The following is an 18433-nucleotide window of genomic DNA, read 5'->3' on the forward strand; positions in this document are numbered from 1 at the left end:
TACGCCCATGTTAAAGTTACATTAGAAATAGCGTTACGAGGAGAGGGGACGGGAGTTGGTGAAAATGTTTGAGAAAAACGTTACGTAGTATATAGAAGCTTCAATGTAGATTAAGTGAATGAAAGAATTTGAAAGTTATTGTATAAATCTATGCAATTACCTACAAAATATGGTAAAAAATTGGCACTGACTGGTATTATGGAATTTTTCGTAACGATAGCCCTGAAGGACCTGGAAAATGGGTTAGCCTTGAGGAAAAATCCTTAAGGGTGGACTGTTCGTAACAGTCCACATAACAGTAACAAATAATTCAGTCGAATTGATCTGGATTTAAGCATAATATATAGGATCTTAGGCATAATTGATCTATTTCTAAATAAAATTTCACTGAATTTAAGACAAAGTTTTGCAATTGAAATTATGAATTCTTGAATTTAGACCAATTTAGACCAATTTTTCTCAATTTAATTCAAACCAATTTTAAGGTGTAACGATTTTAATAATTGTTTTTCTTGTGCGTATGTGTGAATTAAATGTGCCTTCTCACACCATTTTGCTAAAATAAAAATAATTGTATATGTATGAAGGATGTAAAAATATTTCACTCAAATTCCTTCTTCCAGTTTAGTCTTAAAAGTCGAATAAGTGTGCAGCTTCAGGTTTCGCTGTCTTAATTTTAACTGTGGTCGGGGTGCTCCAACGGAGCCCCCCCCCCCATATTGTCTTAAAAGAATACTTGTTTTTGGTTTGTTGTTTTTGTCCAATGAGGAAGTGAAATAGAATTTCTATTTATTTTTTCGATGTAAAAGACGCCTTATGTTTTAGATGACTTCCCCTCTGCTTCCTTTTCAGAATTAAACAGCCCCTAGTATTTATGTGCGTGTTCCTCTATCTCTCTATCTGCTCTCTCCTAACCCACTGGGTTTCTTTTTTCGGTGATTTCTTGGCGAAGGGATGTCTTGCCGAAGCCATTCTCTTCCTTTTTTTCATCGGTATTGGACTACCAATACTGATATCTCTTTCCACCTTCCTTTCACCCGAGAGTTCTCTCTTTCTCTCTCTCTTTCTCTCTTTATATGCATCTATATACATATAGTCCTATACCATCTTTTTTCTCTAAATCGCATTTTTCTCTTTTCTTCAGAAACTGCGATGACTTCGACCCCACGTTGAGTTTCGCAATGATACGGAAATGGAATCTGAATGCATCATGAATGAACCTTTCGAATGCGATTTACTACTGAGAATTTGTTGGACTCTCCTGATTTAAAGAATCAGGAAAATAAAGAAATTTTCCGGGCTTTAAAAAATGTATACACATTGTAGTGGCCGAAACACCCTATTTTTTACATGTGCGAGTCTTGCTAACTTATTGTAAAACTTGGTTAAATATCGATATATTATATACCTATAGCCGTCAGTGTTTAAAACGCCACCACTTAAAAGTAACGCGTTAAGTTAATAAAATTTCAAAACCTTCCTAAGTGCGAAGTCACATACGGCCAACATTGGCCCATAGTCGGCAAAAATATTGCCGAAGCTCGGCTGCCATCATTGCGCCAATGACGGATTGATAACTATGGCCTTGACTTGGCAGCCAGGGCTTGGCTGCCATTGTCGACTCAACACTGGCTACGGTCTAAGGATATGACAAAGAAGATATTAAAAACATAAATATTAATTGATTGCGAGTACTTTGAATATAAATATTAATGGTCCTGTTTAGACTGAATACATATATTACATTTTGAACATTATATAACAAATAAAATTTCTAACGCTACGGGGTATCGAACCTATATCTATATACCTAAATCTATCGCAGTTCAGAAAAGTTGAAGAACCCAATTTTGAGCTCTCTTTTTCTAATTATTTATTATTATGTGCCGTTGTGTAAATGTAAAATACACGAAATGTTAACAGGAATATCAATACACTAATTTTTTTAAAAATAATTTAAATCGATTGCAATTTTTCTTCGCGTAATATTTCATTTTTTTCCGCTGTAGCCTGCTTTACAACTTTTTTCAATGACAGGAAATGTAATTTGTATAAACATTAACAATTTTTAATGACAGAACTTAACAAATTTCATCGTGAACTTTATTTTATAATGATTGCTAAATTGACATGGTGCTGTGCTGGCAACCCTCAAAAGTGGTTATTTTACTGAATCAATAAGTAACCTTTCACTGATTGTCAGTGACCCATTTCTAGCTATTTGAATCAGTGAAATTTCACTGATTCACATTTTGTGTGTGTGTCTGTGTGTGTGTGTGTGTAGGCTGTACGTTTGATATAAAACAGGTTTGTAAAAATTTACTTTGATTCATCATTCATCGGTTTACCTGTTGACGTCTAGGCGCTATCTAGAATTTCGTTACGAATTTCAATATATGTACACTGTCTATATTTGAGCTAGTTTCTAAGCAGAATCGCGGTTTGGACTTCAAAAAAATTAAAGAAGTGAATTTAGAAAGTAATAATTTTGGGATAAAAGATTTAGTAGAATTACAATACATTTTAATATCATAAATGCTAAAATTAGAATTAAATGTACACTATTACCTGAATAAGATAAAAAACTATAATTATTGAAGGTAATTGAAATCATAATATACAAACTGTATTTCTAACAACGATTTTTTTTAAGAATGTTCAAAAACATTTTGTTTCGATTGAATTATATAGTAAATTTATAATAAATTTACAATAAATTTATATTTATTTTATAATAATTATAATATGTATAATTCTATGTATTATATTAATAATATTTCACAAAATTAAATTTTGACATAAGTGATATGTTTAATTTATTTGAATTATTTCTTGATTGTGTAAATGATAATTAGGCCTAACATATTCATTATTTGAAATAATAAAGAATAATAATTACGTAGCCTAATCGCAAGTATAATTATGCAAACTTTATTATTTGCAACGATTCATTCACATATCAAGCACTTTTAATGTTTAAAAATTGTTTTTGTTTTATTGCAATAAATATTACGATGTAATTTATGGAAATTCATATCCGATAAAAGGAAATTTTTTTAACTTTTAGATGGCTGAGTGTGTTACGGCGACGGGACAAAGTTACATCAACATAATTTGAGGCGGATTAGCATGTTTTCATTTTGTTTGTACATACTTTTTGTATATTTTGAATTAACTGCAGATTATATATATTAGACTTTTATGTAATAAAAAATAATTATATTATATAAATATTAATTATTTTTGACCAAAATAACAATCTGTCTAAAAACTAGTCGGTCCGAGCGTTACATCCCAGTCTAGCCATTGCGCAGGCAGCCTGTGGCGTATCAGCGTCGACTCAAGGCAGGCTAGACAGAAACAGAACAACGCGACGAAATATTTCCACACTGTTAGTAGAAATTTCCTCTTTTTCGGGGGAAAATGAATCTTCTTGGTTAAAAATCCGCCTTATTGGTTAAAAATTCATCATTTTAGTCGAAAACTTAACTCTTTGGTTGGAAATGTACCTTTATTACAATATCCTATTTTTGATTAATTCAACTGTTTTTAAACAGCAAAGTTCTGTTAACTTTCGGTCGAAAGTTTTAAAAAGTAAATGTTTTTAAAAGGCGAGGAGCTATTCACTCACGAATTTATACATTTTAATGATGAAAATCTTCTTAAATCTCTTATATATAACGCAAGATAGTAAGAAATAAAGAAAAATAAGATTAGATAAGTATCAGTAAGCTACAGAGTTTATTAGAATTAAAAATCAGATTTTAAGCAGGGAAATCCCTAATTAGCTTGCTGAGTAGCACGGTACAGTGAGAATAACGACAAATAAGGGCGAATAAGAGGAAATAAGAAAAAGAATCCGGGATAACTTGGAATCTTGTGCGACGAGTTTCGCGCATGCGCCAGCGCAAAATCAGTTGAGCCGAAATAACCTCGAAAATTCAAAGAATATGTAGATTCTCCGAGAGATTCTCAATTATGAAATTATCAATGACAAATTTGAAAAATGAATTTTGTCATTGGAAATTTTGACGATAAATAATAAATTGTAAATATATATAAAAAAGGATTCAAAATTTGATTAGTATAATTAACGAATATATAATTCGAAATGAAAAAAGGTGAATCATCGATGTGGAACGTAAGACAAAAATTTAATTTACCATGAAATTAATTTATTTCAAGTTCTGTTTCAAAAATTAATGCCAAATCAGATCGGAAAAATTAGTGGAAAATGAATACTAAAAAAAATGAAATCTCGAAAAAATATTCTTATCTAAAAATGAAAAGTTTTCAATTTTGAAAAAAAATGTATTATGTTAAAATATGTATACTAACTTAAAAGTACAAGAAAGAATCATCGAAAATCTAAACAAAGGAAATAATTTTTAAGTAAATTTGAAAATAACTTTCAAATTGATAGCCTTTTTGATTTAAGAAATTATTTTTTGATAATTTTGCCAATGAAATTCCATGAAAATTATTTCTGACATTGAACTTGAAACCAATTCAGTCAATCATGCTTCAAAATTTTTGTTCACGTTTTTAATCGATGATTATTCGACTTTAGAATAAGAATTACTTATTTGTTAATTAACACAATTTAATTTGTACAAAACAATTAAAGATTAATCATTGTTTGTCAGAATTTCATATTAGAGAATCTATATCATGCTTAAATTTGAAATTAATTCCTAATGAGACATTGGTTAGATTGTAGAATAGGGGCGTCACCTGTCACCTCTGTTTTGGTTGGAAAAAATTTTGTTTGGCAACAAACTATTAGAATCTTTAATTTAAACGATAAATGAAGAGATTTGATTAGGCAAAGATTAGAAATTACTGTTACTTTTGTTACTAAGATGTCTTAAATATGGGTCTGTCACGATATATCGTAATGATCATATTTAACGAGGAGTTGGAAATGGGTAGTGATGTGACCAACATTATTTTTTTTACTAGTCGTAGAGGTGCCTTACCGCCCCCATATTTAAGACATCATAGTAACAAAAGTAACAATAATTTTAAACTTCTGCCTGGTCAAATCCCTTCATTTGTCGTTTAATTAAAGATTCTAAAAGTTTGTTGCCGAAAAAACTGAGTTTCCAGCCAAAAATCAGTTGACGCCCCTATTCTGCAATTGCACCGAGACATTTTTAATTATAAAATGGAGAATTTATTTGCTTTTTCAATTCAATTTTTCCACAAATGGTTATATAATTTTTAAATTGAAATAGCTGTTTTATTTTTAGATTGAAATTTAAAATAAAGTTCTTAATTTTAATTGATACTCAACCTTTTCTAACAGTGAAATTGATTATTTTATGTTATAAATTTGCAATAATTCTTTATATTTTCGAACGAAAAATTGACAATTCAATAATAATTCAACTAATGTACTATTAATTAATTCAAATTTCTACATTTTTTAATTTATAAAAATTTCGAGCATTTAAATGATTTCTAAGTGTAAAAGCTTAGTCTCGAGTAGCGCGGATAACAATGAATAGCAAGAGCCATTGCTCGCTCCTCTAAAAATAAGGCGAAATAAAGAATAATAAGGCGGTATAAGACACATGTCTCTACACTAACCCGGGTAGAAATTGCAACTTGGTTCTTAAGAGGCCATGTCTACATTTCCTATTTTCTATCGAGGCCCTAAAGTGGTAATCTATGGATGGCGCAAGCGAAAGCGTCACGCTCAGCTAGCGAGGTCATCAGTAGGCAACCCAATGAAGGCCTATTAATAGGGTCTTTATAGAATATAGATAGTCCCTCACACACTATTATTCAAAATCATATGCTATTGTTTTTTTATTTTGTTGATTCAAATAAAATATTTTCAAAATTTTTTTAAACTGATCATGCTTTAAAATCTGAAGTGTGATGCTATGGCTGAAGTAGTATTAAAGTTTAACCAGCATATTGCCATAATCTATATTACCAGAAATTTTTGATTGAAAGAAGGAAAATATTAATCCAATTGTAAAATACATTTTCTTTGCAAAAGTTTAATCTAAATATTTTACACATTTCCGTAGCCTCTGACAAACACTCCTCCGTTTTCTCGTATTTTTATTGACATTCGATTATTAACTTATACTCCGCACGTTATTCTAAAACTAAACTTATTGTTAAATTTGACTAGAGAAAATTTATTACTAATAACTAATGACAAACGCAGTTTATTAAAATATCCGCAAGCGCCGAGAATCGAACGCACGCACCGCAGACTTATCAGTCAAGCGCCAAATCCCTATAGCTACGATGCCACGCTGAGTGCTGTATCATAAATGTTTGACTTCATTCATCCGATACTTTAGAAATGAGATCTGTAAGCAAAACTCTTTTCAAATTTTTAAGACACCAAATGTTTTAAATTTTTTCAGAAAAAAATGAAATTTTTCAAAGTTTTCATCTCGGTAATTTTTGTAATTTGTTCTTTTTTAAATTTAAGTATAATTATGCATAAGAACATGAATGCATTTTTTTGCACTCACAGCTGTATTACCTGTTTTACCTGTCGAGGGCTCTACAAAGTCCCCTCAAGAAAATTATTAATTGATAGAAGTTATTTTTTAAATAAATCTTTAGGAATAAAATTTTTTATCTAGTTTAATTTAAAAATATAGTGCTAAAAAGTGAGTATATAAATAATGCAAGACAAGTAGCATACGACAATAACCTGTTGAGGGCCAGCAGAGGGAAAGCCTAAATTCTTCCAGCTAGGAAAGCTGGATGCGGCCTCGTGTGAGCCAATATTTAGTTTAGGCATAAAGAGGCAATTTCTACCCGGGACGAGAAGAATAGCGCAAAAGAAAGGCACACAAGTTAAAATACCTTAAGTAACTTATCAGAGTCTTGATTTAACAAACCATGACTAATTTAGACACTGAAAGCATTTGAAATAATGTACTAGCTTACTGAATCTTCGAGATACGTGAAATCATATTCGAGAGTGAATAGCCCCTCGCTGAAATGCTAATCGCTAGCTACTTTTCAAATTTAAATCAGTGAGAATTCACTAATTTTCAGTCAAATAATCATTGATTCTAATCAGAAACGTAATAAAAACGTTATCATATACTTTTTAAAAAAATTTTCAAAATTCTAAAAGGTAACGTTAACCTGTAACGTTACTTTGACTGTGACTCCCTCCCCCGTTATCAATCGTAGATTTTACGATTATCACCCCCCCCCCCCCCCCCCCCCCCCCCCCTTAAGCGATAACGTAGTTCACGTATGATCCCTAAGAGGAAAATCATTTTTCCTATGTGCATTATATGCAATCGAACTCTTGTAAAAATAAACATTACATATAATACGAAATTTAACAACCAATAGTGTCTCCGTTCGCACACTGTCATCGTGAATTCGAGTACGTGTTTGTTCCAAGTGCACATGCCACCGTCGCTTTCAATCTTGTTTTTAACAACATATTGTGGTTAAAATAACCAAATATTTTGCTTTATTCTAATAAAAAAGCTCTCTCAAAATATTTGGTAGATTCAATAAAAAAATATTGTTCAATCGATAAAATATTTTCTAAAATCAACAAAACATTTCAATCAGAAACTTTTATTGATTGAAACAGATTAATTTGATAAACTAAACAAAAATTTAGTTATTTTAATCAAACATTTTATCTGAAATCAACCAAATTTGGTCAACAAAATTATTTTGTCGAATGAAGAATTTTTTTTTTCTGGGTGCTGTGGGATTTGTTTTACTCGGGTTGTAAGTAAAAACACGGCAGTGCGGTAGTGGGTTTAAAAGGTCCTTCTCCCCTTACAGGTCAAATCCCAAAATGTGACCAACAGAACTGAGTAAATCATAGCTTACTTTGTTGCAATTGGTCCTCAACGAGGAGTTGAGAGGCGTACGTACGTCATCCCCTCCACTGGTATAGACAAACCGGAGCTACTGCCAATTTGTAGTTTGCAATATAGTTACAGCTCTGTTTCACCCAAGAAAGTCGGTGTTGTACCTAAGTAAGTACCTTTTGGGAACTGTTATGGTCATTGACAATTAGTTTGCCGCCTGATGTCTCCGAGTTAAGACCCAGTTCAGATACTCTCTAGTCTGGTCTTAGATTTTAAAATATTCACAGGACCTGAAAGATACAGTTTTTTATAAGTTACGTAAAACCTTGCTGTGGAAGTGTTCTAATACACACAATAATTCTTTGAGTCATATTTGTTATATTTTGAAAATAAAGTGAATATGACCACTATTATGTTAAATCGTGATTTCCTTTACGGACCACCATCAGACTACTTCAGCCGGCTGGATTTATCGGAGAATTCCAATTCTTCTGAAGAGATGCATCAGAGGTATGTGGATATTTGATTAAACTTGCTAAATATAAGCAATTATAATTTTGTGGGGTTTCTAAAACTTAACCCCTAAATTCAGTCATTTTCACAAACCATGGGTTTTATATGTCGTTTATTGGTGCAATGTAATGCAAAGAGTTTTTCAAAACCCAGGAAGCACGAGAGTGAATATAAAATTAAATTTGCATAGTTAGGAGCACATTTAAAATAGTTTATTCCTGAAATAACAAATAAGAATGTAACATAAATTGTTCCGGTCTTATAAGTTATTAAATAAATGGAATTGTGTTTGCAGATACTTCAATACAACTCTAAATAAAAATTTTAGCAAATAAATGCGCAGGTCTTATTTGCTTCTTAATAAAAAAAAAAAGATTACTTGCCGCTTTTTCCTTTTTTATTACTTCAGTTAATTATTGCATCGTTAATTATTTTTAATTCATTTAGCAAATGAAAACTGTAAATACTTTTCTTCAGTTCTGTTATTATACAAATTACAATTTTGACCTTTTATTTCATTTCTCATTTATCAGTGAATAAAAAAACGATTTAAGGCCACGTCTACTTTTCAAAAACTTCTGGAAGAAAATATCACATTTTCTCGCCATCGGCCTGCTTGTTATTCGAACTTGTCGAATTGAAAAATTGATTTAATCATCATACAATATGTTATATGATTTATTTTTTCTATGAATGGCCTAATACCCGCTGTTTACGATTAAATAAGTACATTTTATTTTATATTTCACTCTAGGCTGTAAGTTTAAGCCAATCGTATCAACGTTTACAGTTCAACTGCTCCATGCAATATGAATAATACAATAAACAAGCATACCGTTCTATACTCTACATCACGCAATAAAATATTTACAAATTCTACGCGATAGCCAATATTGCAGAGAATTTAATACAATTTCATTACCTCCTGCAAAACTGCCTGTTTTTATTTATTTCACCCATAAAATGTTCAAATTGATCAATATATACTTGATTCTGTGTACATAAATGAAACCTAAATTTTTATACGATCTCGTTCAAACTTGACTCTATATTGCATAAAGCATTCTAGTTCTGTTTTGTATTTGTTTATCGTTTGAACCAATATAATGTATTATATGTGATTTGAACATCATATAACAAGTGCCAGTCATAAAATGGTAGTTACGAAAATAATCTAAAACATTTAATTTACGTTAATTTTCAGCGATATGATGAGGAAAAATTGGGAAACAACACGAACTGCGATGTCTAATTTGGAGCAGGAACGTCAATATCAGCAGAATACTGTTGATCAGGTGAATTATAAAATGTAACTTTGTAGTTTTCACAAAGAAAACTGTGGCTTTTATATAGAAAAAGACTTAAATATTACTTTAAATACTCTGTACAATTAAAATTGAAGATATTTTTTAACATCTCTATTTCTTTTACAGCAAAGACCGAGATACTTCCGATGCAAAGCTTGTGCCTTCATAACTACGACGAAAGAAGAGTTTTGGGATCATTCGCGGATTCACATCAGACCTATGAGAATGCTCACTTGTCCGAAATGCCCTTTTGTGACAGAGTTCAAACACCACCTCGAGTATCATATTAGAAACCACCTTGGATCAAAGCCCTTTAAATGTGACAAGTGCTCATACACGTGCGTCAATAATTCAATGCTTAAAAGTCACATGAAATCTCACTCAAATGTCTACCAGTACAGATGTGCTAACTGTGAGTACGCCACTAAATACTTGCATTCGCTCAAGATTCATCTGAGGAGGTTCCAACATCAACCAGGAAAGGTTTTGAATGCAGATGGGACACCAAATCCGTTGCCTGTTGTCGATGTATACGGATCCAGAAGGGGACCAAAGCTGCAACCGACAAAGTTGCAAGAAGAGAATCAAGCTGATGCGATGGTAAGAATATTGAGAATGAACTAATAAAAAAAATTTACTTAATGATTTTCACAAAGTAGAAAGTAACTATTATGCAATTTTATTTTAGTGTTTATTATACTCACTTTTGGTCACCGATGAAATTGTAATATTATTTACAAATCCTACTATTATCCACTTGGACGTAACACAATAGCTCCATCTTATCTTTTATACGATTAAAACTATTTTTCATACGAGTAGAAATTAGTCAATGAACTGTCCAGGAGGTTGACAAAAGTTATATTTCAATTGAAAACGACTAATAATAAAAGTTCCTGCATCACGTTAAAATATTTATATATCATTTTTTTCAGAGCTACATGATGAAGATGCTTTATACTCATATGATCTCTTCGCAAATGAACACACCGAACGCTATGAACATCACACATGGAATAAACGGTCTTCCCCCCAACATGACCACTGTCATGGCTGCAATAGCTGGCAACCAATTGCCTGCTGGTTTTTCACCAGATAATTCTAGTTTCTTCAACGACCAAGCAGTGAAAAATGCGATGCGGTTTAGAGCTTGGTTGACTTACGTTAAAGCCATGCAAGGCGAGCCGATTCCGAACGAGTCTCTTGTGAACAACATCCCAGAAGTAAATTGCATTCAGGACAACCATCAAAATGTTAACATTCCTTCGATCAATCAAAGCATTCCAAAATATGAAGATGATTACAGAGAAGAACAGATCGCGCCTCTTGATCTCAGAAAACCTTATTCGAACAGTCAACAGAAACAAATTTTCGAGATTTGTGCCAAAGCGACAGGTAGCTCTAAGCGCAAGGGAAAAGCGGTAAGGCTGGATACAGAAGGCATGGTAGTGCAGTCCGATGATGAGCAGATGGTGTTTTTGTTCTAAATAAAAATGCACCACATGAATTAAAAAGTAACCTTGTCAATAAATCTAGACCATGGAAAAATATAAAAAATGTAATAATTAGGCGCGATAATATCATGACAATTAATCGTTGAATATATTTTTTTATAATAGTGATTTTTTTGTCTGTTATATATTATTTTTGTATAAATAAGTCATGCAGATTGAGTGCAGTAAACATTTATTTAACGAAATGGTACATTATTCAATTGAAAGTTCAATATTCTCATTTCTACATGTAATTAGTCAAAATACATGTGTGATACGTATAAGGAATTATTAACTTTAACCAAAGAGTTTACCTTTTTTCAATGTAGGGAAAACTGTGAGAATGTGCTAAAATTGAGATATCAGTCAGAAATGTCAGGATTATCGTAAATAGAATGTTTTAGCCAAATGTATACAATATATTTTGAAATCATTGTATTAATTGTAAAAAATATATTTTCTATTATAATGTATTTAATTTCATTTATATAATATCGATCCCGGAAAAACACATTCACATATTATGCATATACATGCACGTATACATCTATACATGGACACAGGCTTAATTTAAGGTTTGTAAATGGGTTGTCTGTTAAGAATTTCTAGTAAAAATGTGTGTAATGTACGTAGAATATTCTTGCTTAACTTCACATCTCTATTGTATTTATATTTGTATCAAATTGTAAATAAATATTATATATAAAAAATATATATTTTTTGTTCCTTACTTGGGAAAATTTTATTATTATTTAAGTAAAGCTTTAATAACAGAATTATAAATTCTAGTTTATTTTTAAAATTGAAACCTCTTTTTCAAACGATAGATGATACAAATTAAAAAGTTTTCATACATCCACAATCAGCCGCAACTAATTGAAAAAAATAAATTTTTAGTATGTTTTTGTTTAATAAACAAAATAAATAATTTTCACTTTTTATCTGAAGAAAGATTCAATTTATAGTAAAATAGATTACTTTTTTTAATAGAAAGAAAAGTTTTTGAAAAATAGTTGAATTTTCAATCAAAAAAGATTTTGTTTAACCATGTGGTTACTTCAAAAATTTATTTGTAATTTTCTCTAATTTCCCACTGACCAATTTTTCATTTTCCCCGACCATATTAATATTCAAAGAGCAAAATCTTAAACTTATAACATTTTAAACCTAAAATCTTTTATAAACGAAATAAAATAATTTAAAATTCAATAAAATGCCCCTCCTTATTTAAAAAATCAAAACAAGACCTTTTCAACACGCTGATTACCACCAATATTGAACCTTCATGCTTCGTCTGCCAGCTGCACGCGCTCGAGAAGCGAGGAGAGCGCATGCAACTGCGCATTTCTTTACGTCACGATAAATTATATTTTTGTTACCATTTAGGAATTTTAAGAAAATATACGTCATTTTCCGAACATTTCTAACAGTGCACTCGAGGGCATACATTTTCGTTGCCTTTCTATTGGTCTAGCTATAGAATTCATTATAATAAATAATTTTCTGTATCAACCTTCATAATTGAACAATTGAAAAATTGGATGCTTTTTGTATTGTATAATTTAAATTGAAGGGTTTTAAAATTTTAAGTTAAAAATGTAATTCTTCAGGAATTTTAATAGAGATTCAAAGTACGCTGAATTAAAAACGGAATAGGAACGTTAAACATTTCCCAATAAAATTAGCAAAAAACGCTACATAGATAAAAGGATTTTAATAAATAATACCTAAGTTTAATTTATCCTAAATAATATCAATTTTGAGCCTGGTGTGGCGTTATGTTGGTGTAAAGTCGAAAAGCGGGGTGGCCGGGTGCCCTTTTTTCTTTCAAGCTTCAAGGCCCAAAATTAATATTGTTTAGGACGTCTTAAATTTTGCTATTGTTTATTAAACTTTTACGTTATTGCATCCACAAAATATATGCATTTATTTGAAGCCAAAGGTCAACTTTGTGCTAAATGAAACGCATAATAGAAGTCTTCAAAATTTAAAAGTGGCATTTCAATTTTGAATAACAGTTTTATTAAAAAATATAGCACAGATAAGTTTCTCAATGTATCGTATGTAAAAAAAGGTTTAATCTCGCGAATTATCAATTCGTTTCGCGATTACAAAAAAAAGCGAAAATAGAAAGAATTTTACATTCCAGAATAGGATCTCTCTCGGTAATTGTTTCAGTTAATCTATTTTTAACAATTTAATTTTTTAACCCAAGTCACATTTGTGGCAAGCCACATTGGCGGCAGTCGGCACCTCTCATGCGGACAAAATTGAAGTCTATAAAAATATGCAAAATTGCAGCATGTCATTGCGGCACCCCTGATTTGAAAAATAAATGAGCAAAGTTGCTCCGTTGTAATTGTTTACAGAAATAACTTAATTACAAGTCAATGTGACTTGCTTTTTTTGCACGATCCAGACCCGAAGCATCCACTAAGGCTAAGTTTAAGTTTTTGAAATATTTCAAAATTCAAATTTCTCGCTGTTTAATCGCTAAAACCCACTTCAACTCAGTCGATAGACTGATTAACGGGATTAAATATTAAAGAACTGACTAACTTATACTGTAAATCCTGAAGTTCTTTCTATTAGGGCTTCATTTTTGAAAAGTATGATAAAAAAATTAACCTCATGAGCTAAGCTTTAATTCAAAAAATTATGTAAACACTGTTATATGCACATGTTACATAAAAAAGTTTTAACTTTTTATTTAAAGGTATTTTTATGATAAATTGAATATACAATTTTAAATAAAAATATCGCATGAAAGCAAACATTTTCTCCATTGAAAATTGAATAATTCAAATTAAAATTTTTTTTACATTAGACCTATTTTCGGCTTCAAACTCTCAAACTTTGACAATATTATATATTGAAATTGAAATGCACCTATTGAAAATTATTTGCGGTGGTTGGCATCACTCACATCTGCTATAATAGCAATATTTTGAGCTATTTTAAAAATTGCTATTCAAAAAAAGGCTCGGGGCCATTGTGAACTTTTCACATTGTTTAAGTAAAGAACTTTCTTCATTTTTCTCTCTACAAGATATTCATCTCCGCAAATGAATAAAAACTCCAGCCTGATGAATTTTGAAGTACAATGTTTAATGTTTCATTAACATGAATGAAAAAAGGACGAGAATTTTTTAAATTAAACACTGCGGTTTTAATACTGCTTCGTGAAGTGTTAAAAATGGGTATGTTCTAGTTATTTTTAAAATACAGTTTTCGCCATTATTTCATATTGAAGTTACACTTTTGCTCATGTCGTATAAAAGTTTGAAGACTGTTGAGCACGTCTGATTTAATTCAATTTAATTCTAAAAATGGTGGAATATGAGTTTTTCTCAATTCTATATAATCCATATAAATGAAATTATTTTGCTTCTTTGTACTTGACGGTTTATTGACAATGTGCAATTCCCAAAATTAAAATTGAGAAATGACTGTCAGAGCGCTGGGTGGTGACTATACTGCTATAGAATTAACGGTGATGTCTTTTGAACGGGACCTCTCTGGCTACGAATATAAAAAGTTAAGTTATTAACATTTTTTGTTTAATGTGGAATTAAAAAAGTGATTGTTTTGGTCTTGTTATGACAGTTGCGCATAACCTTATTTCTTTAATTTCTTGATTTTAATTCAGAATTATGGAGATAAGAAAGTAAAAGGGTGCAAGAGTTGGGCGATTTTAGAAGAGGCGCCAAGAGAGCAGCTGCGAGTAGCCAATATTGCTTCGATAGCGGTGGATAGTATCGATTAACACTGAGCCCATGGTATTCGTTTCGTCAACGTTTCCTATTTTGATATATGTACTCAGATCAATAACGGATTTTGATTATGAATAGAATAATCGTACATATGTGATAGAAAAGGATTAAAGATTTACGTTCCGTACCTGGTAGCTTAATTTTATGAATTTCAACAATCAGCTGACTTTAATCAACTTATAAGTTTCATTTCACACGTACGCGATGACGGAAAGTAAAAAATCTTTCTGTCTTAAATTAACCTATAAAGTATATTTTACGTACATAAAGCAGTTGACTTTCAACCAATCGCGTTGCTTAAAATGTTATAATCATCAGTTGACTTTCAACTGGCGAATGATCCTTTTGGTTACTTCTGAAAGTCAACCGCCTTTTTTACTGAAATTCAGATTATTGTATTACTGTGGTGGATTAAGAAAATCTTTTTTTGATTCAAAGAAATAATTTGCTTATTTCAAATTAATGACTCTAAAGAGATGATTTCTTTCATTGTCCTTAGTAACTTTTTTGAGTCAAAAGAATTTGGTTTTAAATCAAACAAATCATTTAAACAAATAATTTCTTTAAATTAAAGAAATTATGTTACGTCATGTATTAAAATCAAACAAATTTTCTTTTAATATAGAAATATTTTTATGTTGATTCGAAAGAAGTAGTAAAAAAAAATGTTTTTTTTTTAAATATAATAAGAACTTTTTTCTGGGTGTATGTGTTACATTTTGTATTATTTTTAGAGATTTTTCGAAACAAAACTGCTTGAGCAAATAAAAATGGTTTAAACAAATAGAAATGTCTTAATCATTAGAAGAAATGTATCTAAAACATGTAATAATTAAACAAAAAGTAGCATAGGATACCAACTTGAGAAAAAAGTGGATATCTCTCGCTCAATTTTTAGATATTTTAAAAATGAACAATAATTAATTATTCAAATAATGATATAATGTTTTTGAAAAAGTATACTACCACAAACAATAACTAAATTTTACATTTCATTAAAAAAATACGATTTTTTTACATTTTTCGAGAAAAAATAATTGCTTAAGTAACCCGAGTCGAAATATAGGTCCTTCTATATTCTCTATGGTGCTGAATGGATTCCTGTTTGGATCTCCTTAAGACTCGTCATCCCTGTTTAATTCTCTTAGGTCTTATTTAGTACAATTTTAATCCTCTTAGAGGCTTCAAAACTTTTGCAGTATTTTTCAAGTTCTCATTTACATCTCTTATAATCTCGACAAAATTTTAAGTCAGATTTTAATACTTTAAAAACTCTGCGATAATTTAAAATTCTATTTAGAGGTATCAAATATAAAATTATTGAAACTAATGTTAAAAATTAATTAAAATATCATTGAATAACTATTTTTAAATATTTTAAATTATTACTATTTATGAAATAATAATGTGAACATTCATTAAAATTCACTGCATATTATAATGTGAGAATATTTATTCGAGTTGTGTTAGGTTGATGGACAATCTAACATACACTGCAATATCCATATTCATATAAATACAAACATACATGTATTTACAATATGTTGCAACAATAATATATCAGACATGTTGACGTTAAAATCCTTTCTACTGACTTTTAATTACAAGAAAATATTTGAAAGTAATATATTGCCCTTTATTTGACAATAAAGGTAATTGTTGGTATAAAAATTAATTACATAGTATCATGAGTTAAAGATGCTCCAATATTACATAATAAACAAAAGCAATATAATGATGAAGAAATTTCTTCGTGAAATTATTATTGTTGATATTATAAATAAATTTAATAAGAAATGGATTAATGAAGCATTTTTAGACTTTTCGAACATTTTCAACAACTTTTTAGTTGTTCAAATACTCAAGTAATGCATATGTTTATTTCATTTGTTTAAAAGATCATGAAATGTATGAACTAATTATGAATTTTGCTGAAATTATCATGAAGTTCCCAATTAAAAGAACTGTCATAAATAAAAACGAATTTTTCCGTCCACCGATACCCGAATGATGCGTTTGTTTGTTAAATTTGTTTTAAAAGATCATAAAATATATCAATTAATTATAAATGTTGCTGAATTTATTATGAAGATCCCAGTGAAAAAGTCTGAAATTGAAAAAAAAAGAATTTTTCCGTTCATAAATGCCCCAATAATGCATTTTTTTTATTGAATTTGTTGAAAAAATGATAAAATTGAACAAAAATGGTTAATTTTGTTGAAATTATCAGGAAGTTCTTTATTCAAAAAAAGTGTCATAAAAATAAAAGTTTTGTTTTGAAAAATTCCTGACCAAAGCATTTGTTTATTACATTTTTTGTAATTTCAACAATAATATTATCAACAAAAATGTTTAATTATGATATTTTTATCAAAATTTCTTGCAGTATAACTTAAGAAACGTAGCATTATGGGAAATCGTAGAAAAAATTCTTTTAACAAATAATTTGTTTATGAGTTAATTTTTTTTAAATTATATAATATTGGAACATTTTAAAATAATGTTGCCCTATAAAAATTAAGCGATTTCAACAAACTTTCTGTTATTGAGGAGCACCGGGAGCGTCAAACCATTTAGCGGAGTTTTTGTAAATAAACTGCAAGTGCTTCGATAGCTAAGCGGTTAGAGTACGCGGTAAAATACACTAGTTTAAGTAGTTTAGGCATGGTTCGAATCCTCGGCGAGAGCGATTTTTTAAAGCGTGATGCGATTATATGTGAAGTAACTGTTTGTACGAATGACGTATTTAATAATGATAAAAAATGAAAATTATATGATAATAATTTCAAAAATAACTTTTTTTTTAAATTATTGTTGTTAAAAATTAAATATAACTAATTAATGTAATTAAATTAAACAATTTTTTGAATTGTATAAATTATTTTTAAAAAAATTATTTTTGTCGAACGTCGCGCCGGCATCATCTTAATGGGTAGCCCATATATGGGACCAAATGTCGGGCCGACGTGGAGAAGCCAATGGCGATTGACCTTTATGATTTACCTGGTTGGCCCGACCAGTGATGCACAAGGTTGGACCGATTGCTCGACTGTGGGCCGACGTTCAATTCGCACCTGGGATAACGCATTAAAATAAAAATATGTAAGAACCACTGAATAGAGGATCGACGGGAATCTAATAAATATTTCATTAAGTCCGCTTTAAGACCCCCAAACATACAAAAATGGAAATTTGTGCATATTTGGGTAGTTAAATAGTTCTCGTATTATATTGAATTAAACCTCATCAGATCTTTGTAGGGTCTCCGAGGCTAGAAAATTTAAGAGAATAAAATGAGGACTTATATTTCGACTCGGGAAGTTACATTTATTTGAACAACTAAACATTTTTCACAAGTCATAGTAGATGTTCAAATTTTCCATTTGTAATTATATTTTTTCTTTAACAAATGTCAGAAGCTACTGAATATTAAAAATAATACGTAAAAATGTAGTTTTTAAAATTTTTGAGTCATGTTAATTAAAAATGTAGCTTATTGTTTGTTAAGTCATATTTGGGTTGTT

The 18433-nt window shown here is 30.1% G+C and overlaps 1 protein-coding gene across 1 annotated transcript; it reads left to right on the forward strand.

Annotated features, from left to right (window-relative positions):
- Positions 1-7951: 7951 nt before the first annotated feature.
- LOC117174132 (protein hunchback-like) lies at positions 7952-11200 on the forward strand. Its single transcript, XM_033362931.1, has 4 exons — positions 7952-8333; positions 9541-9631; positions 9770-10243; positions 10579-11200. Exons 1-4 carry the CDS (start codon positions 8224-8226, stop codon positions 11128-11130), a joined length of 1227 nt encoding a protein of 408 aa, XP_033218822.1. The 5' UTR covers positions 7952-8223; the 3' UTR covers positions 11131-11200.
- The last annotated feature ends 7233 nt before the right edge of the window (positions 11201-18433 follow it).

The sequence above is a fragment of the Belonocnema kinseyi genome, chromosome 1 (genome assembly GCF_010883055.1).
Source record: "Belonocnema kinseyi isolate 2016_QV_RU_SX_M_011 chromosome 1, B_treatae_v1, whole genome shotgun sequence".
NCBI classification, from domain to species: domain Eukaryota; kingdom Metazoa; phylum Arthropoda; class Insecta; order Hymenoptera; family Cynipidae; genus Belonocnema; species Belonocnema kinseyi.